The 27,847-nt window shown below is 41.0% G+C and overlaps 1 protein-coding gene across 1 annotated transcript; it reads left to right on the forward strand.

The window, feature by feature from the left end:
- The first annotated feature begins 476 nt into the window (after nucleotides 1-476).
- vwc2 (von Willebrand factor C domain containing 2) lies at nucleotides 477-25,212 on the forward strand. Its single transcript, XM_023425689.2, has 4 exons — nucleotides 477-757; nucleotides 8,585-9,314; nucleotides 10,633-10,762; nucleotides 24,377-25,212. The coding sequence occupies exons 2-4, from the start codon at nucleotides 8,664-8,666 to the stop codon at nucleotides 24,526-24,528; spliced, it is 933 nt and encodes a 310-aa protein (XP_023281457.1). The 5' UTR covers nucleotides 477-757; nucleotides 8,585-8,663; the 3' UTR covers nucleotides 24,529-25,212.
- The last annotated feature ends 2,635 nt before the right edge of the window (nucleotides 25,213-27,847 follow it).

Below are 27,847 nucleotides of genomic sequence, written 5' to 3' on the forward strand. Positions count from 1 at the left end.
GGGGGGGGGGGGGGGGCTGCTAGGAGACTCATGACCACAGTGTCTGTAGAATCCTGGCTGCGGCCCTGAATGAGTCTTGATGTATCTCACTCAGGTGGCCTGTTACACTGACAGTTATGTGGGCCCGCATTTTCTAATTCCCTGCTTGTTTAATGTGCTTTGGTCTTTTCTCATTCGGCAACAAATTATCCAGGGACCGAGCCGTGTCACGGAAACGACTTCCTAATTCGAGATAATGAAGTAAAGTCGTTAATCACAGCAGCGCGCGCACCTTATGAACCGACCTGTGAAACATCCATTCGGCTAATTGACTGCCTGTTGTTCCCCCCCAGTTTGCTCCATCTAGTGGCCTCTCGGCTGAACGTGGCGTCGGAGCGCTACCCCCCCCCCTTCCTCCTCCTCCTCCTCCTCCTCCTCCACCTCCTCCCATTTATTAAATTATTTATTTCTGGTCACCGTGAGAAACAAAGTGCCAGTATAGAGCAGGAACATCAGCAGCAGCAGCGCGGCAGTTGCGAACAGCGGCGGTTCGCGGGAGACGGAGCGCTCTCACTCTCTGTGGCGATTAAAGTTGAGCTGATGACCTGCGAGCATCCTCCGGGGAAACTGTGCATTTGACCGGTTTAACGAGCGTCAGTTTCCATCTCCTCACTACAGATCATTTGTTGCTGCCTTAGCTCCGCTGCCCAACAGTCCGAAGGCTGTGTGTGTGAAGCCGGCGCGTTGACGGATACGGACACACTCCCGAGGATCACAGGTGAATAATCTCAGTGTTGCTGCGTGTGTGTGTGTGTGTGTGCGTGTGTGTGTGTAGGGAGGGGGGCTGCAGTGTTTTTATTCGTGCATGTTACACTAAATTGCTTCAATGCTCAGGTTTCTCATCAACTTTGGGAGTGAGCTGCTTCCGTGCGAGATCTCACTCACTCAAGGTTACAGTAAAAACCTGCCTGAAAATGAAAATGCATCCATCACCTATATGCTCATACGAGCTTGATGTGGTGAACTAATGCAGGAGAAGGCTGTTGCACCTGTGGAGGCTGCATGTGTTCCAGTGTAAGTGAAGCTGTGTTGGTATTTGGATGTAACTAGGACTAAGGGATGTTCTGAGAAGCTTCAGAGGGATTTGACAGGCTGCACAAAGACTGTCTGCTTACACACTTCAGGATGCAACAACCAGCCAACACAGCCTCAAACAGTGGACCAGGCAGCCCGGCGCATTAAACAATGTATGCATCATTAAATGAATTCAGTGTCCAGCAAAGTAGGTGGTTGCGTGGTGACAGTGTCTAGAGAAAAATATGCTTTTTTTATTTTTATTTATTTATTAATTTTTTTGATGATTGTTGTTTTATCAGTCGCTCAAGTGGGAGATTTATTCACGCTTTCATTTAAATGTCAATACATATCTGGGTGTGACAGACAAGACTTTGGCATGAGTCAAAAAGGCTACATCATCATCACCGCCATCATCATCTTTTCATCATCTTTCCTCACTATAATGTGTTTTCTGCCTCAGACTTTTCCTGGCAGGCTTTGTGTAGGAGCAAATTCTCACCTTGTTCCACCGCACATAATCTTAAGATTATATGACAGTTTTGCAGGGGCCCTTGGTTTTGCATTGCATGTTTAGGCAAACTTTCTTTTGATTTGGGTCACTCGTAGGATTTACAGTCAGAGGATAAAATTCAATTAGACAGCCCTGCAGCAATCTTTACTCACTGGCAGATGGCTTAATACTTCTGGATCCTGCCTTAGTGTCCCTTATTGCTCTAACTGGATTTCATCATTTCACGCTGTTTATCTGTATAAAAAACGAGTTTTTAAACGTGGCATCATTATTTCAATACTTTCTCAGCCCTGTCAGATCCAAGCCCACTAGCCTCCGCTGTCTAAACATTTCACATCTCGTCCCCTGTGATCTGCTTTGTCATAAATTGAAGTAGACCTCAAAGTAAATTGTTGCACTTCCCCCATGTGTTGTCGATGGCATGTTGGGATGTTGGAACGGTGTAAGTAGGAGAATCTGTAATGTGCAATAAATGCAGGGCACACAGCGGTGAGGGCATATTGTCTGTCTGAGTTAATTCCAGTCCTGAGGAGATGGTTTTCCTCTCAGTGACATCCAGTTTGAGTTTTACAGAGGGACATCGCAGGAGTTGTTTTCTTTTCTCCAAGACATTGTGGATGTGATGTTTGCTTGTTTTTGGAGGCTCATTGCCAGACTTACATTGTGCATGGCCTTAAACAGACATCAAAACAAGAAGGATGCTGGGAGCCTCGCTGCTGCTGCTGCTGCTGCTGCTGCTGCTGCTGTATCACTTTCTCTGCTGCATCACTTTTTCAGTCAGATCAAATTTGCCTATTTATTCTTTTAAATACAGCTCCTTTTTTTATGAAGAGCAAATGGTAATTAGAAATAAACAAATAGACAAAAAAAAAAAAAAAAAACATCCTTGCTCGGGTGTGGAAAATTCCTGGAGATGAGAGCACTGCCACAGTACATTTGGCCCTATTTATAGCATGATTGTGTGAGTGAAACAGCTATTAACCTCCCTGGAAGAAACCTTTCTGAGTGACATCAGACAAGACAGCAAGAGGCAGGTCAACCTTAACACATCTTAACCGCCTCGCTGTTTACTTTTGAAGCCATGCCAATTCAATCTGTGAGAATAATAGTATCTTATTAGTCAAGGTGGAGCTAAAATTTGACTCTGAGCTCAGGTTGTTGTGTCATGACTTATGGGCCTTATTCTCTCTGCTGGGTAATGAAAACGACAATAATTTATGAGTCATAAATCAATGTGATGGTGAGCATCATTGAACCGTGAACTAACAGCAGGTTGAGTCCTTGCTTGATTAATCATTGTTGCTGCACCTCAGTGGTCAAGTCGGCTGTGTTCAATGGCCTGAGATGTAAACAGAACTTTGGCCTTTGACAGAGGGATTCATATCTACGTTAATGACTGAACCCGCTCCCGCTGCCAAACACTGAGGCTAATGTTGACTTCATTCTCTCTAGCGCAGGAAGCAACAGCAACATTTAAATGTCAGTGGAAAGTGGAAACGATTTTCTGTGTGCAGAAAATCAAGCTGGAGAGCTTCCTGAAGCAGGAACAGGTCACATTTAAGGAGGAGGGGAGGAGATTTCTAATGTATGGTCCAGTTCATATCACAGTCTGGTCACTGTGAATATTTAATAGGAGATGTAATCTTTTACACTGTTACTGGATTTTGCGCCAGCATAAGGTATCTGTAAAACTCACCTCATTTCTAGTTATTCAGTTTTTACCCAGAAATGGATCCCCATTGACAAAACCCAGACTGAGTGCTGCTTTTGAATGCATGAGTAAAAATACACAGAGGTAAAAATCCAAATTAACTTTAATTGCAAATTTTACACACCATTTATGTAGTTGTAGAGCCCCTGACATTAGGTCAAAACTTTAATAATTGTTTTTGTTCTCATTAAATATTTTTTCTGACCTTATTTAAACCTCATTAGTACAAGAAAAATCAATGTGCAAACCCTTTCCTTTACCATAAACTAAGGATAAAAACCACAAGACATGGAAAAACACATGAAAAAAAGGCAACATTTCATGTTGTATATGTTATCTGGGCCGTGCATGAAAAAATATATGTTTCATTTCTTTGACAAAAATCATTCACAGGCAAAAATGTACATTATATCACCCATTTCCCCTCGGGGACAATAAATAAACTAACTAAGTAACATATAGTGACATTACTAATGTTTGAGTTCAGTAAGACCACAACAAGGAGTTAGACCTCATGCAACAAACTCCAATAACAGAAGTCCAAACGCTCCTATTTGGGTTTTTGAACCACAGCTGTAGAGCATATTAAAATCTGTATTTAACTATGTGTTATAGTTTATTTATTACTCACTTAAGGGTTGGCTTCCTCAATGATACTGACTTCTGTTTTTTGAGTATGTTTTTTAATATTGTAATTCATGGAAATCTGCCTCCCCTGCTGCTGAGTTTCCGGCGGGGGTCCCCCTGCTGGTTGACCTGTCAGACCTGAGGTTTGAACTGACAACTTCCACATCTGTGGTCTGAGCTCAGACTGACCGTACAGCAGGCTGGCTCCGTCCAGGAGGAGTGAGAAAATGAAACTCACTCGATATCATCTTTGAATATATGAGCAGAGATGTTTTAGTAATATGTATAATTAAGACCTATAGATCTTTTACTCCGAGGGTGTGTAGCTGTGTGTGTAGTTGTGTTTGCCAACACACTCTAAATAACGTCTCGCAGCATCATTATTTAGTAATCAAAAATCAATTAAAGAACACCATTAGATTACATTTTAACACAGTATTAAAGCTAAGTGGAGGTCTTGGTTTTGTAGAACTTATTTTGATGCATGTTTAACCACGGGACCCATGGTGGGGTAATACAAATTGCATGGTGTTGCATTTTAAAATTGACCTGATTTAAGCTGAATTTGCTGCATTGTTCTCATATATATTTCTTTTTTAATTGGCCATTTTTGGCAGGACTTACGTGCCATTTTAGCACTTTATGTGACTCAATAATGGCTCGGACCACTTCAGTGTTTGGAGCCGTGCAGAGCCCTGTCACTAGCCGAATAACAAGAAAACCACATGACCGCTTAACTGTGCACGGTGAAAAAAGGTGACTGTTCTTCAAGACAAAAATATACAGCTATTTCTCCCAAGCATTAATTAGTGTTTGTTTTCCAGAGATAATTATCTGGAGCTGACAAGTGTTAATTGAGAGTTTTTCCACTTACAGTGCTGATTTTGTTTGCTCTGAAGTGGGTGTTCAAATGTGTCAGAAGTGTGAATAAACTCAGTGATGATGGCTTATATAAACTCTAGTATGCTGCTGATTGATGGCTGCAACCAGTAGTTAGTCTAAGGCTTCAGCGAGCACGGGCCGTTTCAGGTCACACCTGTGCAGAGTTTAAGAGTCTGACTGTGGCTTATTCAAGCTTTGCTGGTAAAAACACAGAGTTGCTACATGAGGTTTGGGTCCTAAAAGAGATTTTTACAGACCCATGGTTGCAGTTTATCACAAATTATGCACTCATTACACTCAAATTAATATTTGCCTGGGTAACAGTCCATAACACAGGCTTGTGCCTAATGCTTCAGATATGTATAGTGAGACATTGTATCGCATCTTTATGTCAGTTCATTGCTGTGTTTTTTTTTATTGTTTTGTTTTTTTGTTTTTTGCTTCCTGACAGAATGCCTTTGCAAGTATTCAAGATAGAGCAGTGAAGCAAAAAAACAGAATTCTCTGCAGGGCTGGGGGCGAAAGATAAATCCATGACCTTTCGCCAAATGCCTTATATGCAACACTATAAATGTAGGAAAGTTGCAATACCTTGAACCTGAGTGTTAAGAAGAAGTACCCGCAAAGGCATCTTGAAAATGTTCAGTGGTATTGGACCATTACACCAGAAGGGACTTATTTGTGTTCCAGTCTAGCCTTTAAAATCCCATGGCATTTGAGATACACATTATGCTGTGTGGCTGAGAATTAATTAGACAGACATTTAGAAAATATGTGATCTGTATTAAAGATGGCATTAAGATGCAATGAATGTAGCAAATGATTTAATTTGCACATCCAGAGAATACACATGTGGTTGTAAAGATTTTAATGCACAGCTGGTGTTATTGTATATTTTTCTTATTGTTAGGTGCCATGAAAAGGCTAAACTAACAGTCTGTAAGTCTGTCTCAGTACCTCATTCATTCTTGCTGAAGACATAATTCTTGTAAAACAGGTCACATATTTCTGTTTTCAAGAGGTCTCTGTATTTTATAAAACAGCTGTGCACTGCAGTTTTAAGGATTAGTTATTCAGAGAGTAAATAGTGCATTTTTGAGGGGACTATTTTCAGCCATGGATTAATACACATCTGGTGCTGTAGTGAGTATTGACGCCACTGTAAGCGGATTGTTAGCAACACCTCGATTCTTTTTTCTGTTTTGTTGGGTGGAAAAATAATTTAAGAGGCTTGAGTCTATTTCTCTGCTTATTATTGTCTGTACCGGTCAGCCTGCTCGGCTCAGTGAGATCCAGCTCACAAGAGAAGAAGTTATTTTAGCTATCTTATTTGTGCTATTTCATGTTGCATGACCAATTTCACAATGTAAAATTAGCATTTAGTTGTTATACTTCACAACACACACAACATGTTCACACTGGAAGATTTTGATATAAATTTGCTACAATGTGCAAAGATGCAACAACCAATGAAGTCGGAGTTACCAGGAGGTGGTTTGGGTGAAGGGAAAGCACATCACTATCACGCCAAAGACAAGGGTTTGCATCCAGAGTCCCATCTGTGGTTAGGTTCATGCAGGTTTTATGTAAATGAGCTATTTTTAAGTTAATGCTACACAGCCGGCATTAGCATTTTCAGCTGTTCACTCACCAGTCTAGAAGAACACCAAGAGCTGTCTCCAGTGGTGGAAAGTAATGTTGCTAGCTGGTTAGCATGCAAATAAGCTAGCTATCTATCGATCAGATATTTTGTCTAAAATTTTACTGTTATGTTCAGTATCAACATATTTGCGACTTACCAGATATGTAAATTAACAACATATCCTCATTATGTCTGTAGAAAATGTTTCCCGCAAAATGTTTTTTCTGGTGTATTTAAGTTGTATAAACTTAAATTCTAGGAGACAGGGTTGACTACTCCATATATGGCAAACTGAATCACACACTGTACAAACCCTGTTACATTTGGAAGTGACTCACCATAACCTACATTGTGTGTGTTCACTGTAATGAGGGAAGGTGTTAGCAAGTACAACAGTGTGGCTCACGATGTGTTTCTGGACAACAATGGAGCTCCATGGCAGAGGAAAAAAGATATAGCTTAACACTTGTTAGTAGGATCAGTTTGCTGCTGGTTGTGATCTTTTCATTGGATCTGTTGACAGTGAGAAAAATGCATATCTATTGGCAGACTTATCCTTTAGGATGCTGCGGTGCCACGGCTAGTTTGTGCCCAACCAGAGCTCAGTGTGACGGAGAGCACGGCAGCAGCAGTATCTGTGTGACAGCTAGTAACAGCTGTTAAGGTGGAGAGGTGAAGCTGAGAAAAGCCAAATGAGGTCCTTTTACTAATGAGGCTTGGTCTCATCTCTCTCGCTCTCCCCTTCTCTCCCTCTCTCCCTCTCTCAGCTGCAGCAGCATTATCGGTATGCACCTCGTTCTGCTTCCTCTCAGTTCCACAGCAGCTCCAAGGATTCTGCCTCAAACATAGCAATTCAGCCAAAACACCGCTCAAATACCGGTGGCGTGCCAGAAGTCAATTTTAGCCTTTTTTCCCTCAGAATGGATCAGATTTCCTAAATATCAAAATGTATAACTTAAAACACATGTAGGGACTCTGGCATCATAGTTGAACACAGAATTAGTGTCCCAACATGATGTCGGCTGTATCTGCATATTACCACACTAATCATGTTTACTTCCTGTTTACTTAGTGCTCGGTTGCTTATCACTTTCTGTTTAGTGCTCCTAATTGCTCTGCTGAAAATTAGCTGTGTTCATTGAGGTTGACAAATTAATCAATATGGTGAACTACTCTTAAACAAGCCCAGGCAGGACTTTACAGTTAATTGAAGTGTCAGTCAATACGGTGTAATCTCACCTTCCTTTCAAAAGAAGCTATAAATGTCAACACAACTGAAGCCTGTTAAACGGAGCTCGGCGACGACACCAAACATTTGGAGTGAGGGAAATGAATGGAAGTAGGCCACCACAAGCAGCAAAGCATCATAGCAAGGCATTTGAATTTCAAGACGCCGCAGTAAATCAAGTTAAGCAAGAGAATGAAACAAAAACATTGACTAAAGCTTTTTCAAAAATGTGCAGCCTCTGCAACGTCTGCTGTTGAGCCTGGGATTTCACTCGCTTGAGCTGCTGTATATTGACTCCTCAGAACTGTAAAGAAAGTGATGTGCTTTTATTTTGTTTAATAGAAAACAATGAGGAATTTAGTGGGCTCTGTTTAGAGGAAGTTTTGATGCATATTCGGTTCACGGCGAAGGCTTCAGCAGATCTGGCTTCATTTTGAAATTGATATGCCTACTTCTGTCAGCTATAGTAAATTCATCTTCCCAGACTAGAATTATGTTCTATTTTCAGATCAATTTCTGCTTTTGTACACTTGACTGTGATTCATTTAAATAAAGCAGACATTGATCCCACTGCTTTGTTCCGTAAGAGGAGCAGGAGTTTAAGAGTGTTAGATTCAGGTCCTCCTTTGGTGATTTTCCTCTTACTCTGTCACTGCTGTGACCAATTGATGCGGGGAAGTATTACAGTACGAAGCAGTATTGATTTCCTAACACAGCCCTATGAATAGTCCCTGTCCGAAGGATCCAATTCACTGCTCCTATGGCTTGCGTCACACTCAGTGGGATGTTTGCTCGACATGATTGAACAGTGCTCTGAAGTGGCCCGAATTTCTTGCACTGCTCTACTAAATGAGACAAACCCCACACCTGGGATAAGAAGTGACAAAATACTGAGCACATAACCCCAGTTTAATTTTCTCTTTCCAGATGGACTGGCTCACACCTGAGATGTGAAGTGTGTTATGTGAGCCAAGGTGTTTTCCCACCTCGCTGGTGGTGGGGAGAGATGCTGCACTTCGTTGCCATGACAGCAGAAGTTCTCTTTGTTCTCGGGTTCCTGATGAGTGGCGCTCAGTGTAATCCTATAGCGACCTTACCAGTGAGCCGAGAACGTCTGGAAAGGGTGTTGACCCAAGCCAGGGAGGACAAACATCAGGACAAGCAGGCCCCAGAGGAGCCGCTGGGATATGGCGCTCAGCAGCGGCCAGAGGAAATCAATACTTTGAGCCCCAACAGGACTGTCGTGAGCCGCACCAGGCCAAACCTCAACTCCCAGGCACAGGGATCTAAGGGCGGGAAGTCCCAGGAGCTGTGGAGCGAACAGGACAGCCTGAACCAAATAGACGAGGGCCCCACTAGTGACGTCACCCTCTCCCTGGACGCCATCGACGAGTACGCCTACCCAGACTACAGAGGCAAAGGCTGTATGGACGAGAGCGGCTTTGTGTTCGCCATCGGAGAGCAGTTCACCCCGGGCCCCTCGACGTGCCCTTGCCTCTGCACAGACGAGGGCCCTCTGTGCACCAAGCCAGAATGTCCCAAGGTTCACCCTCGCTGCATTAAAGTGGACACTAGCCAATGCTGCCCACAGTGCAAAGAGAAAAAGAACTACTGCGAGTTTCGGGGCAAGATCTACGCCTCGCTTGAAGAGTTTAAGGTGAGCCCATTAACTGCATTCACTCAATTTTTGACATGCTCAAACTTGAAAGAAGTGCTGACAGAACACTCCTCGCCATTCAATGGAGTTTATCACAGGCGCTACACAGAAACTAGTTACCTTGCCTTGCAGCATGCAAGCGAGCAGGCAGGCAGATTTATAATGGCAAAGGTCAGCACTTGTCTTTTTTTCTCACACAACGCCGGCATATTACCAGAGGCTGAATTTAGCAGTGCAGCTTCAGCAGAGTGTTTCCATATTCAGTTTGTTGATACACATGATAGAATTAGAGTTATAGTAATGTTACAACTCTGGAAGAGCATGCTCCTACATGTGGGTGTTTATGAAGAGACACAGAGACACACCAGCGAAATCTTGAATGTTTTATCCTCTGACACTTCTTTGAAAAGCTCGACTCAGGATTGCACCACAATCTTGGTGTTATGTGTCACATGAGAAACTACATTTACTAGCGCCTAATGCCTCTCTGTAAGTTGGTGAGTGTCTCAGCAGGAGGTTAAAGCTAATATGGAATTTTCTTCTCCCAACACGTGGTGTTAGCGACAGCTCTATGTCAAGTCTTTTCTGAGGGAAATCTACAGAAATCTCACTAGCAGCATACATCAGCCTTTGTACTGTGCAGTGTGTGTATGTGTGTGTGTATATGTGTGTGTGGGGGGGTGGGGGTGGGGGTGGGCTGCTTTGAAACTAAGCAACAGGCAGGTTTTTTTTTGCTTGATTGCTAAGTTCTGGGGCACTGTACTAAGTGCTGCCTCGCTCCATTTTTCACAGTGAAGTGCTGTGCGGAGGCGCAAGCCTCCACTATCTGCAGCAACACTGGTAGAATTAACCTTTGCTCTCTTGTTAAGACTAAAGGTGTACAGCTTTATGCAAGCAGCTGCCAAATGAAGCCTTTCATGGGAAATGTAGGAGCTGCATATAATTCCAAACGTATACAATCAGTCCCAGCCATTGTCCCTCATTTGTTCTATTTCAGGACATGAAGGAACACTTGGATAACCGACTTATTTCTATCATTCTCTGTTCATGCAGAAAGAAAATTGGAAGCATCTTTCTTTTGTTTCCCATTCCTATTGATTTCTCCATATTGCCTGATTGGATAGTGAAGCTGTGGAGAGACAGAACAGTGAAAAAAGAGAGAGACAGACACTGAGACAAACAAAGAGCCAGAGTCAAAGATAGCAAGAAATTAATTAAGCGGAGAAGTCTGTTCCTCTGAAGACTGTTTCTCTACGTGTGTATCTGTGTGTGAACTGTTTATGAGGGTGTTAATAACTATTTCTTCTCTGTTATCCAGGTGTCTCCATGTGAGAAGTGCCGGTGTGAGCCAAGTGGGGAGGTGTTGTGTTCGGTGGCGGCTTGCCCTCAGACAGAGTGCGTGGACCCGGAGTACGAGCCGGATCAGTGCTGTCCCATCTGCAAGAGCGGTGAGTAGAAGTGAAGTGGTGAACACTGTATTCCAGTACAACCAGTCTGCTTGTGCTAGCTCCACCACAGCAGAGTCAGTGTCAGATGTTTTAGCTCAAGGGCACCTCAGCAGGAGTTACGAGGGCAAGGTAGCACAAATCATTTCGCTGACGCAAAGAACGCAGCGTGCTGCACTGCAGTGTTTGCAGTCTGTTTCTATATCAGATTTCATATTTGTAATCATGTAAGCAATGAGATCTAAGTCACACCAAAAATATGGTTAATAAGTCATGAGTTATGGAAAAAAACATTTCGTGTCTTAATGTCATATAATTACTTAGTTTATCTGATGGAGGCTGCAGCGTATGTTCCAAATCCGTCACTGCTGTCTGGTAGAGATTTGAGGTCTGCTCGGGTTTTTTGCTGTGAGGGGCTGTGAGTGTATGATCCTATTGGTTTGAGAGCTCCGGCCCATCTGAGAAGGAATTCTGCGGCTCAGAGTCGATTATCTGAAGTTGTTTCGGATGATTCCAGACAGCATGTCCTAGATTATGTCCCCTTGTTTTCTTGGTGTGACTCTAATGCAACATGGCAATGTCAGCAACATTGCTTCCTTCAGCAAAAAGAATGATGACTTGCGATATGTATCTGACTTGGAATCTTAAAGTGGTGCAGGCTGTCTGCTATAAACAAGAGCAAGCAATCTGCATGAGGAGGGGAAAATGCATCCCTGTGACAGAGACAAGATATACAGTGCACTCCACATTAAAATACTTCGTCTGTATGAGCCACTTATTAGACGACAGAACAGCTAATATCATTTTTGAGTAAAAATGTAAGCAAGATGTTTGGATATTTCATGCTGTCTGTTCAAACTGAGCATTTATACATTAAATGATGAACACAAGATAATTAGATATAACAGAATGTCCAAGTGAAATTACAAAACCAACTGTTTTGCATAGAAATTCATCTTTAAAAGAAAAAAGAAATATGTCACAACACCACAACACCTTCTTACGCATATGTCTACCATCTGCTTGGTTCATTATAATTACACCCAGAATATCACATTAGGGTAATTCATGTATCACTTTAGGCTCATAAAACATTATAGACCTAAGCATTTGCGTGTAATGAATGTTCGTGACTGGTTATCAATCAAAGGTTTTCCCACTCATATTAAAATCCCGTCTCACAACGTCCAGAGATAACAAGTCGAAAACATTGGCAGTCATGAAGCGTTACATGCTCTATTAATATTTGCCTGCTGTAATCTTGGGGAATACACGCTGGTCCTTTGTTCCCTTTTTGCTGTTCACCCACTTTTTATATATGCACATATTGATCATGCTGAGAGTGCTTTGTGCCGAGTTTTGGGCAGTGCTCCATATTTTCCCCTGTGCAATGCCCAGTGGATTTGCTGTGGGTTGCGTTCGCAGGCACATCAGTCAAGGAGACAGATGTAGATACAGTACAGTATGTGCAGGGATGTGGCAGACTTGAGGAGAACATGCATCTGCAGTCAAAAGTCCCACCAAATCCGCAGGCTCATTCAGCCGATGAGGATTTTCAGTTTTAGGACGGCATCAGTCCCTATTACCATAAGATTACCACACATTACCATTCACCAGACAGAGCTCACTAAGTCTAAGAGGCTAAGTTACCTGACCACAACTAACACTCTCACAGTCTCAGCTGGAAATACTTGAATTATTGTAGTCCTATGGGATTCTGCAGTTAAAGGGGCATTACACTGACTTTACACGTTAAGATCAGTTTACTCATGTCGAGGAGTGGGCTACTTCTCAGCCTGTGAAAACAGTTGTGTAATGTCTTTTGTGGCTGTGGAGGAGCTGTCGAAACCTGCGCTATAAACTGGGGGCCTGGAGTTTGAAATCTGTCTGCTTTTATCAGTCAGAGACGGTTTAATAAGAGTTGCGAAATGAGAGCAGCTGCTGGTTCTAGAAGTACTTTTCCCCCCGCTTTAAATCCCTATTTCAAGTTTTTCTTTTAATGATATCCTCAATGTACCCCAACACAGAGAAGCTGGAGCCTCCTGGATAATGTAACAGTACTAGGGGTTTATGCTATGGCTATCAGTTTGAATTATTTCATCATTGTTTCTGAGTGATAGCGTGTTTTCCGTCAATGTGGCATCACAGATGGCTCTAAATACTATAACAACCAAGAGCCTTGGCAACTGTTGCCGTGGTGGAGAAGCCAGGCAGAGGCTCAAATCAAAATGGACTTAAATTAAAAACACTTTGTTGTCGAGTTTGTGAACAAAACACAGTCCAGTAGGTGCTGAATTAGCAAAATTGGCGCCGGATCAAAAGTAAATTAATTTAAACTCCAGACTTTTAAGTTTCTCAGCAACATAGCCTTTAGCTGTCACCCACAGTTAGCCGTGCCAGCGGATTCTAGGCTTGGAGACTTCTGACATCTTGCCAAAATGCACCTTGGGAGTTCTTCTTTGATTTTTTTTTTTTTTAATGTACACAGGATTATACCTTTGACTGACAGTTACCTAACACTAGCTGTGGTCCAATTCAGGGATGACTCTGATGGCCACACCTTCATACGTGGCCTCCAAGGGAATGCGGCCATCAGAGTCATCGTAGGCCGTGAAGGCCGAACTGAAATTAACTTTGTGTCACCAGTTTTCGCCCATACCGTTGCATCACAAAGCTTGGCAACACATAACTTGATGTGCCGTTAGCTGTTCAACTGAGCCGACACCCAATACTTACATTTAACAGTGTAATCCTCAGGCTCTCTGTTTGCTGCCATATTATTTTCATTATGAATCTTGGGATAGGTTGGGCCATGACGGATCCACTTGTTAGAGCCTTTGTTGCCCAGAAAAGAAAGACTCATTTCCCACCAATCTGATAGTCACGCCGCTGTGACGCAGTCCGTCTTCGAATGCAGCCTCTGAAGGATGTGGCCCCTGAATTGGGCCACAGCTGCTGTCAGTGAGAAGATGAACTGCACTTTTTCTTCTGGAACCAGGGGGACCTGACAAAGCTCCTCCCACTTAACAAATCTATTAAAAAACCCATCAAGTTGCATCATGGGAATTGTACACTGCAGTGTATTTATAGCTTGAACAACAGGGACTGAAAGTCAAGCTCTCGTGGTTTTTAATTCTGTCTTGTGTGAACCCCCTCAGATTTATGGAAGTGAAATACTAGATTGCTCCATTGCCCCTTAAGCTGGCTCCTATTATTATACACCTGTATGGCACTTAGCTATAATTAGAAGTCTGCTCCTACATCGTCATGCATCCTCTGTCAGCTCAGTCTCACACTCTTTTAGAGTATCAACAGGAGCACAGTGGTATTTATGAAAATGCAGAAATAGCCTTTAGCAGCTTTTACAGTTGATTTGTGCAGCAGTCAGACTACTGTGTTTTTAAAGCTGCAGTAGGTGAAATTTATATGTTAATAATAAATAGAGTTTTAAATTTGTGCCAACTTCCTTTGTTGTTTCTCTGACTCCTGCTGTTTTTCTCATATTTCATATTGATATCAGAGCTCCAACTTTTAATTAAGCAGAGTTGAGTATGTTTTTATCAGTGTGTGTTTAACAATCTCCTGTTGGACGGAGAATATTTCTGGCTCTGATTTGATGAACAGTGCTGGCAGGACTGTCACTGTGTAAACATGAGGTGTAAACACTCTCTGCAATCACCAGACATCTTTGTGAGCGTCACCTTCCACCTGCTGGAGAGAATGGAGGTATCTGTCAGGGCTTCATCCATCAAAAATAATGAAGCTTTGAAGACTTAATTATCACAAATATGCATTTGCATTTGCATGTAAGACACCAAACAATAAACAACAGGCAGACTGGACCTACTTCCCTCCATCTAAGGGGGGCGAAGAGAGAGGGCGTGTCTCTCCTCAGCGGACAGACTCCAATCCACAACGGTCTGGGGGTTATTCAAGACAGGGCAGGACACAAAAAATATTAACGAAAAAAAGCCTGGATATTAAAGACTGTATGGTTGTATGCTGGTTTCCAGGTAATATATAAACACCGTGGGTGTGTGGTCAGGCACAATGAGACACCAGGAGAAGTCCAATCCCATCCAGTGATGATTTATTGCAGTCTTTTAGGATAATATGTACAGGTAGGTACGAGGTCTAGACCATGAAGGTGAACAACAATTGATGCTTGTTTTTTATCTTTTTATCTGCTTGCACCTCTGTCACTCTCCCCACCTTCACTACGTAAATACAGCAATGATTATCAAAATGGTTGATAATATGATTATTTCTATATTGCTGTATGCAAATGTGAATTTGTGAATATATTATATGTTGTTATTGTTATAAGGACGTTGTACATGATATTCGCTATTACCATATTATTATTATTATTGTTATTATTATTATTGTTATTATTATGATTATTATTATTAACACTCTACCATGCACACACACACAACACCAATCTTCATCCCTAGATATTACTACTACTACTTGTTTAAACATATTAAAGTATGAAGTACATAGGGGAAACTATTAGACTATTTAAGTAATGGAAGATACATCAAGGAGACATAAGCATTAACAGGTGAGACATCATCCCAAGCTCGTGTCAGCATCAAAACGATTATACATTGAGTTTCACTTTGTCTTTTATTCATGATGCTTCTTTGGCAGGTTTTTACAGACGCTGTGATTTAAATGATGAGGATCAATGATTGTCAACTCCCACCTCGCCACTGTTGATCACGCAGAACTCAATACAAGACAGCGCCGCCGTGGTGGTGGCTCGCTGATGAAATACTGATGATGTAAAATAAGGTTACTGGAGGTCGTCGGAGAGTTCCTCCTCTGGTTCTGTTGTTTGTCTTGTCTACAGATGTTGTTTGAGGTGCAAGACAGATGTTAAGACCTCCCAGGAACTCAAAGTGCCACATCAAAGCTCAGCTCATTAATGGGAACGAATTAAATACTCATCCAGATGTGTCGTGCTACCATACAAGGATAGTGTGTCTTGGAGTTTAAGAGTGTAAAAGTATAAGAAAGAAAGGAAAAAGGAAAGAAAATTGAATAAATGAAGTGAAAGACTAAAGCAGATCTGTAAAGAGAAAAACTGAGCTTTGGTTTCTCATTCAACAAGTCATCCCTGCTGTCTTTTACCCTCATTTCCCAGCTAACAGCCCTCTTTACCATTTTCCTCACTATTGATATAAATCACAATGAAGTATTTCAATGTTTGATAAGTTCATCAATTATGCACAGGCATTATCTTGGCCTTTTCAGGCATGCAAAATCAATGCTTATGGCAGAGCACCCTGTCTCAGATGTGTTATTCAGCTTGTATGCGAGGAGACACTTGGGGAAGAGCCAGGGGAGGAAGATGAAAGTGAGAGGTATCGCTTACATCCACCCCAGACAGTTGTTCATGAATATCAAAGAACAGCTGTGAATAGAGGCAGGTTCTCATCATTTTTTACTCATTATCTTAAAGCAGTGGAACACATTGCAATTAAATAGTTTCATACCCCCCTAAAGTTTGTGACTATCATTTGCTTGCCTCCATAAAGTTTAATTAAACAATATTGATTCATCCAAAGAACACCTAGTCAATACCAGTCAAAGAGGAGAGGAAGGAAAACATGCTCTATACTTTAGTTTTTCTTTTTCCTGCTGTCAATGTATTTGAGATGTTATTTTTCTTTCTTTGACATATAGGTATAAAAGATATAGAAGTGTTTGTTGTAAATTATAAGCCAAGTTTTCTCTCTCTTTCAGCATCTGCTTTTGAAGAATGGTCTGGGAAAAAAAAAATCAATGCAGGAGAAGCCTCTCTCCTTGGCACCTCGGCCGTGGCTCCCTCCCTCTCGTCCTTTGCTCTTGCAGGGTATCGCCTTGGCAACGCATGAGGAAACAAGCGGTGCTCTTCAAGACTTAGACATTAGGGTCAACACTAATCTGGGGGGGATGTGATAAACAGTCTGAACTGGGGCCAAAATCACTTCAAATAGAGCAACACGAGACATGGTAGCCTGGTTGCCAAGAGGGATAGAGCCTCATTTAAATTAAGAGAGGCATGATTCATAGAGGGTTGTTTAAGACGTGACAGGTTTTTTTAAAAGGAACACAATAAGAGAAAACAAACACACACACACGAGTGAAAGGGAAGCTGTTTATATGAATGTGAAATGATGTGGTTGGTCCATCTGAAGCAGCCTCCATCTCACCCTGACAACACAGATAAGGAGTAGTGCAGTAAACAGAGCCCCAGTCAATGAATGCAAAAATTAGTGCTTGTTTGTAACAGACTCTTTGCAAAGCCCTGCAGTCCCTATTTACTGTTGCTACGCCTGTCAAGCTTTTCGTTCTTACATGTTACAATGATAAAATAGCTAATTTACCATTACCATTTTTTTTAAACAGTCGATCTTCAATTTCACCCAGAAGTCAAAGGTCCCATATTGTATAAAGGTAGATGTCCATGTGTTGTTTGATTATACAGCAGGTCTAGGTTCTATATTTATACTGTGAAAGTATCAAAGCCTCAGTCCACAGAGAAATGCACACAGCCTGTATTCAGACACTGAGCCTTAAAACCAGCCGTCAGGACTTCTGTAACTTTGTGATGTCACAACAAAGCAGTCACTGCTCCAACCTTGTAGGATTTGGTTTCTTTGAGTGTTTACCTGAAATCTGCTATATTTTTATTTGGATCACTCAGAAAACAGTGAGCGGAGAGGATCAGAGCCTCCTCTCTTCTGATTGGCTCACCAACCTGTTGTTACTAGAGCTCCAGAGAGAAGCCTGAGGAAGGAGATGTAAAACTACATTGAGGTGGTTTTTGGTTTTTAAAACCACAAATATATCTTCTTATGGATGTCAAAACTAAAATAAAAATAAAACAAATAAAACACTGGAAAAGTGTAAAAATATGGGACCTTTAACAAAAGTATGCTTATTTCTAGACAACTGTGAACTGTGACTTTCTGTCTGAAATTAAGACTGTCACAGATTTGATCACATGTAGCTCAGGTTACTGCCAAAACTCACTGAGCTGGTTGAGAAATCCAGTTGACCTTTTAGTCTTTCCAGCCGACTTGTTTTGAAATGAAAAAAATAAACCAGGAGATCCACTAATAATCACCACATTTAAGGGTAAAGTTACTCCAAAGGACAGAGACGTGGTGACGGTCAGGGTTCACTGTAAAACCTCCAGGATGAGAGTATTTTCAACAAAGCGGCATAGAAATTTCTGGCGCCTTCCTTTTGAAGGTTTCATGATTGTAGTCTGTTCCAATTCAGTCATCATCTAATATGCAAGAACTCGGTCCAAGATGTGATCCCATAGATACCCCATCTGTTTGAGTATAGCATTTATTATTACAGGAGAATATTCGTTTAGTGCATGCATCCTTAATGAGCTTTTATAAAGCATCTATCTTGATGTTTGTTGAGATCCTGTTCCCGCTGTAGATCCTCCTTAAGATCACCCTCTCCAATGGTACATTAGTGAACAGAGACTGAACTGTATCATCTTCATGAAGGTGTGTTGGTTTATCCTTAATTGGCAGCATCAAAGCAGTATTGTGAAGTATGTTCATTTGTCGCCACAGGAGCAGATATAAGGGGTTTGCCTTTGGGGATGCCCTCATCACCTTCAATTAAATACTACAAGGGTGGTGGATACAATCGAAATCGCAGTTACAATCGATTGCCATGCTTATTTGGAATGATATCACAAGGCGAGAAAACCCAGCTCAATGGAAACACAGACCATTCACAATTATGTTTTGTTGACTTTTCTAAAAGATCCCTTCTAATTTGCGCAAAATTATAATGGAAATATTTCCTTGTATGATCATAAATAAGATCTTAAAAATTTGTGTTCTCAAAAACCTTTGGGTGATACCAAGTACTGTTGTTTTAAAACATGGATCCATCTGTGGAAAAATTGGAAACAGATCCTAAAGAGATCTCTTTCAAAAATTAAGAAAAATCTAAGCAAGGAGAATAAGTGATAACAATATGGGACTGTGTGAAGATATTTTTTACTATATATCCCCAAATGATGTTCACAAGTTATGTCCTGTCTTCCCGTGTCCCAGTTGTAATGCGGATTGTATAGCTGCCTGATTCCAGATTAAGATTAAGATTAAGATTTGCTGTCAGCGGATATAAACCTTGAACAGTGGTTTACGTCATGTTGTGATCACTGTTGGTTCATTTGTGTTGTCGCTGTTAAATCTCACAAGCTGTGTGTGTGAGCTCATCAGCCTAATTGACATACCTGAGCTGTCAGCTGGCACACCTGCTATTTATCTGCTGCTGCTTGCTCGTCCCCTCTGACTCCTCCTGCTGATGGTTTTAAAGCAAACCGTGAGAGAACTGCCTGCTCTTATACGGCTACATGAATTATATAATACAAAAAAAGAGAGTGAGGTTAAAGCTGCATGTTCCCAAAGCTGCAAAAACTAGATAGACTGTTCAATTTATTACTTAAACCTTTTGCTCTGGGTTTGAAAGGCTAACCAAAGACACAGCCCTCCAAATTCTGAAGATACATAATATTGCTGTTATTAGAGCCTTTTTCACACTGCTTTAAAGTTGCATGTGGAAAAATCGATAACCTGAGAGGCCTGTTGCTAAGCCACGATTGGACAATCACTGTTTAGGAGCAGTGTTAATTAACAGTACAATTATTGCTTCTTTTTTAAATATCGGTTTGTTTCAATCTGTTGTTACACGTTACACACAGACTGTGGGTTATGATATAATCAGGAATAATAACTAGGTGTACACTGATTTCATTTATTAGATAAACTGGAAATGGGAAAGTAGGACATTTTGCATCATCTAATGAATTTACAAAAGATTAAAATGAGTTTTTCCCCATCTTTCACCCTTTCCAGTCTCACTGCTGTTTTATTATCTAAAGGCCATTTGCCATTACTGGGCTTCGTAGTTATGTTAACAACAGAGAAAGGTCTCTCAAATGAAGGTAATGGTTAGTCACATTATGACTTAGCAATTAGATTACTACTGGGTAACTGAATGGTTTTTGGCTTTGGTCTGCTTATTAGAGGTTATTTTCTTAATTTTCCTCTGAATAAAAGTCACTGCTAATGTCACATCCAAATACATTTTTCACAATACAGAAATAAGAGAGTAACAAAACTAAACAGGAAGGTGTCATTGACGTCAGGGCTGTTTATGAGGTTTAAGTAAATGACGATCTTCTAGTAAAGCCTATCACCTGGACACCGCTGTGCTGACTGGCGAGGGTTTGTGGCTCTGTCGCTGTGAAGGACATCGGTTATGACAGTCGTGCTACTTGTGTGCAGCTGGGTTGTTCAGCCACAAAGATGATCATTGGGAACAGTAGCTGGAGACAACATATGCAAACAAACATTCACATGAAGTGGCACTTTCATAAAGAACCCAGTGTCTGTAGCTTTTGTGTGAGGCGGGCCGTATTTAAAAGACTGAACCTGTTTCACGCAGCATCTCTGAAACAAATTATTCATATTGTTCTTAAATCATAGTCCCTCCCTGCAAAAGTTCTCCTACTTCCTGTCTTTGGAAAGCAAGGTCATTTTAATTCTGCATTTATAATGCAAATGTACTCAAAAAATGCATTAAGATGAGTGATTTCTGCTATTCTTCTTTTTCCATTACCTTATAATGGAGCCCTGCAAGTTTATAACATTTCAGAATGAAGGGGTGTGATGATTGGGATGTGTCCTCATTTCCCTGTCTATTATCTGGCACTGCTACAGAGCCAAAAGCCACAGGTGCTAATGGCTATCTTTTTCACACACTGCCCGTGCCAACTTCTAACATGCTGTAGTGACAGTTTGAGTCCAACTGTTCATGCACATGCACAGTCCATTTGTTTCTGCCTCTTCGGGTGTCGTTGAAAAGCTCTTGTGAAGCCTGATGTGCCTATAAAAATCTCTTCCTGCCACAGAGAGCGAGAGGCAGAGAAAGACAGAGAGTGATGGTGAGATGGGGATATATTATATTAATGAAGCAATGACAAAAAGGTGGGTGTGATATGACTGGCAGAATAATAGGGTGATGGCAATGAGTAAGCACAGTGGCGCCGAATCCATGCATAAATTAACACAAACGAGTGTCATGCAACCGTGAATGTCTGGCTGACAGGCTGTGGTTTAATCCCAGCTCCAGGAAGTACTTTTGATTTATTTTGTAAAGTGCATGATTATTTTTCATATTTTTCTCTCCCAGCATATCCTTGACATATGCGTCTTTTATTCGACACACTGTGTTCTAAATGCTGCTAATGATGATGAATCAGTAGCGACAGCAGCGCGGGACACAGGATGAGTTGTTATTCAGATAGGGTGTGTGTGTGTTCATCTGAAGACTTATAAATGTGTTAGGGTTGACATTTTGACAGGCCTCGGCAAACTGTTCACATTGATTGATGTGCCAGCACGCTCCTTCTGGTGTGCTGCCGTCCAATGAAATGCGGTGGCTGCAGCTGAAAGACTCCCCATTTATCAGGATCTTAATTATACAACAGAGTGGCTCAAGACCTTGTTAGTCTAAGGGAAATAGCCATTGTTATGCTATACCTGATGTTGTGGAACAATTCCCTCAGTGTTTATATTTTACCATGCAGCTTTAGAGATAATGGGTGATTTATGGGGACTTTTTTCCAGCCAGTGGTTGAGGACGGAGGCACTTTGACTAAACAAAAGCTTCCCATCACACCTAGTACCAAAGAAGGTGATTCTGTAGGTGACAAAAGGTGCACATTTATGTTTGCCATCGTGGGATTTCTGTGCCCACAATGTCATATGAAAGGGAGGAACGAAGCAAGCCGGGCTCCCGTGGTAGCTCTTTTTTTTTTTTTCTCTCGGCTACTCATAATTCTTAACAACCTTTACCTAACATCAAAATTTCCATTAGTGAGCCGAGTTCCTCAAAAATAATAATAATAAAAACAACAGTCTCCTAAAACTGTTAATTAATTTTGTTTTTTATGCACAATTCCACTGTGTATTCCCACCTTGAAGTTCAGTAAAATTTCTGATTCACTTGTGGTGTAAGGAATACCTCTCATGTGCACACCTCAAATTGAGTCTTAATGAAAACAAAAAGGCTTGGGTTGAATGTTTGAATCCCAGAACGAGACGGTGAAAGAGATAACCATGTGAATCGGTCCTTAAGAATTCAGCGCAATCACTGTAATCCCAGGATTCATCTCTTCCCTGATGAGAGCTCGATCTTCCAGAATGAAAATACTCCTCTACATAAACCGTAAGCGGTTGCCCAGTGGTATGAAGAGCATGGTAATGATGGCCAATGCTTAGTTTGATAGGCAGGTAGAAAGCCAATTGATGATTCATGGCACCTTTAAAGGGACCCCAGTGAAAACTCATTCACTCTATAAATGTGCTCAGCATTGGTTTCATCCTGAATTAAATCCTGTCAGAATTGGCCACTGACACCACCAGCGATAGCCTGTTCATAAATCCTGATGCTTGTGTAGCTGTTATTTTTCTGTGCCTCTTACATTCACATAACCAGAACACTATTTTGGGAACGAATCAATGAAAGCCCAGATGTGAGAGCCCATTTTCCACTGAGAGAAATGAAATGAAGGGCAGCGCATTCAGTCTCTCGTGTTCATTATCTTTTTTTTTTGACTGACTACATTCAAGCTCACTGAGATGTCATGAAACTATCTTAAAGAAACAAAATAGGACGTCTAACCGTGCTGAACTCCATATGGAAATTTGGTCACTGCAGCAGATATGACATCTAAAAGCAGCAATAAAAGAATAACTTAAGTCCTGTCCTACTTTCGAACAAGCTTGTGTCCCATTGGCCTTTGTTCCGCACTGTATTTTCATAGATAGAAGAAGACTTGCAGCTCGGGTCGTAGACTAGAATAACATTATTAAAACCTTGTTATTGATCGTTCCAAAACAACAATATAAAATGCAACTTTTGTTGTATCCATGAGGTGAACCTGAACCTAAACTTGAATGTGACTCTGTGCTCAGTGTAATGGCATTAATCAGAGCCAGGTAACTGCAGCTGCTCAGCAAGAACATTTGGTAAACTCAAAATTCAGTGAACTCTGGTCAAATGAAAAAACCCAGTATTCATGGTGGTGGATGCAGTGAGTTAGCTAACCGACTTATAGGCTAATAGTTCAGTAACTAGCTAACTGAGATGTTGCTATTTCTAGACTGCACAAGTCAGTAGAAATAAAGGCACAAATCTTTTCAACATTAGCTTGTGTCCTCAGTTAGCACCCTGTTAAATTAGCGAGAAACACTCCTTATCAGTAATGTCACTTTGACAGCTTTCGCGATGCTGACAGTAGCTAACTTTAGCTAACTTTAGCTACTGTGGCAGAGATATACCAGAGTATAATTGGGTTAACTAGTGTTTTGTTGTTTTATTGGACTTACGCTTGTTTATATATTTTAACACATCATTCATTAATGTTCACACCATCTATGGGGACTATAACCTATAACGACAAAATAAAAAAAAAAACAAGATCGTTTTTCCTTCTTTCAGAGTGAGCACAATGCATGATGGTATATATTGCTTAGAGACGATCGGTACTACACTATTTTTTTCACAATGCATTGTTGGATACTATGACTTCACTATATAGGGTGTTGTAATTCTCACTATACATTTGAACAGCACTATAATCCCTATATAGTAGACTATATAGGGAGTAGTGGGTGATTTCAGACACACACAGTATCAAAGGTTGTGGCATAAAGTAATAGTTTTGTCCAGGACTTAATGAGTGTGCAGTGTAATACTCTTTTAGTCTTGGTCAACTTATCGATTCACATTAAGGGTGTCAAGATATACCAGTACTGACAATAACTGGGATATTAAAAAAAAATGCAACATTAATATTGTGTTAATAATACACATATGATAATATCACGATGGCAAGTGTTAAGCCTTGTGGATTTTCTGTTTATCAATTAATCTGGTTGCCTTTTCACCATCCATGAAGTGTGATTGTTTGTCGTTACAGCTATAGTTACAGACTCTCTAATTCATTTGACAAAAAAGAGACAGATTTACTGTCACTTAGTGGCTTTATAGACTGAAAAGAGCAAGCAAGTTTTTCTAACGACACAATGGCAGGATTTTCAGGTTGTTGCGCTTCATAAATCACCTGCGTCCGGACTGACAAGGGTGTCTGTGAATTCGTGGAATTTTAAACTGATTGGGATCCTTCGGGCAGCACAAAAGAATGTGACATTGAATTGTGTGTTCAGACCTTAAACTGCATTTCAACACAATGAACAGTGTCCTTGGTGGATCTAGTACAATGACTGTGTATATGCAGTCATTGGTCTAGTGGTAGAAAATGTCACAGAGGAGTGTAACATGGGTATGTCTTCTTTAAAATTACTCAAACACCGACGTATGGATGATTTTCTTTGTATCTGTGCACATCTCAGAATTTGAACAATAAATTATTTGACAAAGCAAAGCAAATCACACATTTTCAGTGTTCAGAGCCCGACCTCAATAACGTGACATGCCAAATGATGCCAGCAACACAAAAGAAACATATTGAAAAGATATAAAGTCCATCTGAATCTGTTTTTCTTCTACTACCCACAGGGCCAAATTGCTACGCGGACACGGCAGTCATACCGGCCGGCCGAGAGGTGAAGATTGATGAGTGCACAATCTGCTACTGCACATACGAGGAGGGTACATGGCAGATTGAGCGTCAGGCCACCTGCAGTAAGAATGAGTGCCAGCGGAGCTAGAGCCTGGCACGTTGAAAGGGGGACATTGGCACGTAACACCAGCGCCAACCCGCATGTAAACTCTCGGCCTTTCACCCAGTCTACTGGACATCAGGGTCGGACAGCAACCCTCGATCATTTCAGCATTTATACTCTAGTCACTCTGGCAGTACAGAAAAAAAAATGCTTTTATGAAAGTTTATAATCTACACACAGAATATCTATTTATCTATGTATTAAATTATTTATGAATATATACATATAGGGGTCATTAATGCTGAACTAGTGAAAAAATATTTTTTATAGCCTCTGTATTTTAATAAGCAATGTATTGGACCAGAGGTCAATAAAACAACAGAATGTATAGAACACACACAGCTGTCTTTGGAGGTTAAAACCTCAATGTCTTGACATGTGGTGTCATCCGACAAATCCTGACACCTGCCCCTCTACCACCAAAGTGCAGACTAGACTTTGTGCGATCAATTTGAGAGTGACGGGAAAAGATTTGCTGTGCAGGACGATCAAGTGCAGAGTTAAAAACAACGAGGAACAGAGAGAAATTCGAGAGGACTTGACTGTTTCCTGATTTCTTTTATCTTTTTTGGATGTTCAGATGTGTTTTTGATTTTAAAGTGCTTTTTTGTATTTCTCTTGGTACTGTGTATTCATGTTTCAAATAAATGCCAATCTGTGCTCGATAAATGCTCAAATGATACCTCTCAGCTGAAGGTCTTCATGGTTAATCTTTGCTGAAAGGTTGGCGTTTTACATTTTCTGACTTCTAATTGAATAAAATGTTCACAATTTCAATTGAATCATCAAGTAATACTGAGATGGAAAGATCAACCCAGATCCTTCCTTCAGAATAAATGATTTGGCATTTCAGATATCACAGGTAACCTTTGAGTGTGACAAAGTCGAACAAATCCACTCTTTAGATGCAAGCATTTTTCAGTTTTGAAGTACTAGGATGAGCAGTGTTTGTGGGAAAGCTACAGGTAAATATTTAATGAGTTGTCAAGAGGATATTAACTTATTTAGTAATGCTGTGGTTTCATTTCCAGTAGCTATACGCATAACAATATAAACAAGAGTGAGATTACAGACTCTCCACAGTTGCCTCTGGATTTTCAACTCCATTAATAAAGACTGGACACTCCAATGGCATTGATCCCAATTTACTTCCAAAATTTAGAAACTGAAAGGTCATGTGGCTTGTAGCATATTTCTTCTTGTCTACATCCTCAATTTGGGGATGAGGACTAATGACTGCATGTGTCTGGCAGAGCGTTGGGACCTATTGACCAGCAGATGAGAGTGACAAGGACAATAATTTAAGCCCAGGTTCTGGACACTGAAGTGCAGGCTGTGATAACTGGATGCAGATGTTGCGTTCCTGTTATCTTTTGCATTAGCAGAGTGGCGCTCTCTGTGCCACCTTTTGCAATGTGCTGGCCACGCCGCAAAACTCTTTGATCAGGGGGTTGCCAGACAACGATGCTGCATCTCCAGCAGTGAAACGTGCCTGTCAGCCAGCCGGCAGGATTGAGGTAAATAAGCCTAAATGCATGTACATGCTACGTGACAGGCTTCTCTCAGAGCAGCGGGGGAGCGGTGGCACAGATCTATTAAGGGTTTCTGGTCAGCCTTAACTCCTCCGTTTCTATGACTGTAAGTGTCCTTTCAAACCAAACTCGTTCATTCAAGGAAAAAAAGGACCTTTGCTTATGCATACAATTGGTGAATGAATGTGGGATTTTTCTCCTGTCCACCACCACCTTCTTCTATTTAGAGGTATTACTGCAGCGTCATCACTATATTCCTTCATTTTACAAGCTAATCCTCATTATGGCTAGTTTCCCAAGCAGCCTATGTGCGGTGTCTCAGCCTGTTAAGTAAGGATTCTGACCAGGGATGTTATCTGTCACCCACATTCGCTCTGTCCAGGTCATTAATATCCCAGCAGTTATTCAAGATCAACTCTGTGTGTGATTTAACAGAAGAGAGCCTTGATTAAGATTGCCTATAAAGTCTACTCATCAGAAACAAGGCTGGGTCTTTTACTTCGACATAAAACTCCCAGTAGTAGTAAGCATTGAAAATCCTTCAAAGACAGGCCATTAATTAGACACATCTGTTGGAGAAGCCCATGCGAGATTCCAATGCGCCCCAATCCTGCAACTATGTAATTAGGCTGCTGCCCTGTTGTGGACAATGTGTACTGCTGCACTGCGATGAGATGTGTTCATATTAAAATAGGTGATGAAATTCATTATTCATTTATAGCAATCGTCCAGCTCTGGCATTTGAAATGAAAACATCACAAGCTTTGAGAGACCCTCCGGTCAACAAAGGAAAGTTGAAAGCACCATCAGCATGCAGTTTCACAATAGGACCTTTATTAGCTCAAAAATAGAAAACAAAAAGTCCTCCAGAGCTCTTTGCCCTAAATGACAGATGAAAACTAAGGCACGGCTTACAGCTTTGTTAAGACAAAATTCCTCTAGTATAGGGACTTACATACTTGTATGAAGTTTGCAAACAGAGTTAATCTTTGTAAAATACCATTAACCCTTCAACACATTTCCCATCTAATTACTCCATCAATTAAATCATAAAGGAGTCATTTGTAAGTTTAGCTATTGCTACATAGCCGACGTAAGCATTAGCAGCTGTTTACTCACCTGTCTATAGGAAGTGTTGTGAGTTCAGCGTCAAACTTTTTTTTTACTCACCGGGAGCTGTCTCCAGATGTGGAAAGCCTTTCATGTTTCACTTCCTGTACTGAAGCTAGTATGGTAACCATTAGCCCTGGCCCATTCTGATTGTCTCAACACTTTCCGATACCGAGTCACTAGCGTCAGTCTGCCCTGAAGAAGTGGCGCTGCTCAGAGGGCATATTATTATCTCTTGTCTTAAAAAACAGAATGATGGCTGAAGCTTTGGGCAAGACTGGTAAGTAAACGGCTATTCATGCTAACTTAAAGATAGCTCCTTTAAACTTGTTAGCATTGTCACTGTTGGCATGGTAACATGATGATGCATAATTTATCTTAAAGCCTCACAAAACACCCAGCCTAGACTTTCAGACTTGCTTTACAGATCTTCTGATGACAGTAACTCTGAAATGAAGATGTTTGATAATGATGATTTCATTTTTGTGCTACACAATCAATCAGATGACAGTAAAAAGAGGACCCCTGTGCTCCTATATCTTATGTTTTAAAAGGTTTACAAACAACATTATTTGAATTTGTACCTCAGTCTGTGTTACTTAATACCCATGCATTTGAAGGTTAAACTAAATAGCTAACACATTCTAAGACTTACCATATGG

This window comes from Seriola lalandi, unplaced genomic scaffold (genome assembly GCF_002814215.2).
Source record: "Seriola lalandi dorsalis isolate HSWRI2012SDOR001 ecotype SW California unplaced genomic scaffold, Sedor1 jcf7180002054795, whole genome shotgun sequence".
Classification (NCBI taxonomy): Eukaryota; Metazoa; Chordata; class Actinopteri; order Carangiformes; family Carangidae; genus Seriola; species Seriola lalandi.

What these genes read in the sequence shown, in the direction of transcription:
- vwc2 (XM_023425689.2), top strand. Translation starts at nt 8,664, where the DNA reads ATGCTGCACTTCGTTGCCATGACAGCAGAAGTTCTCTTTGTTCTCGGG. An exon ending in CCTCGCTTGAAGAGTTTAAG is followed by an intron (nt 9,315 to 10,632) that starts GTGAGCCCATTA and finishes TCTGTTATCCAG; the next exon opens with GTGTCTCCATGTGAGAAGTG. An exon ending in CTGTCCCATCTGCAAGAGCG is followed by an intron (nt 10,763 to 24,376) that starts GTGAGTAGAAGT and finishes TACTACCCACAG; the next exon opens with GGCCAAATTGCTACGCGGAC.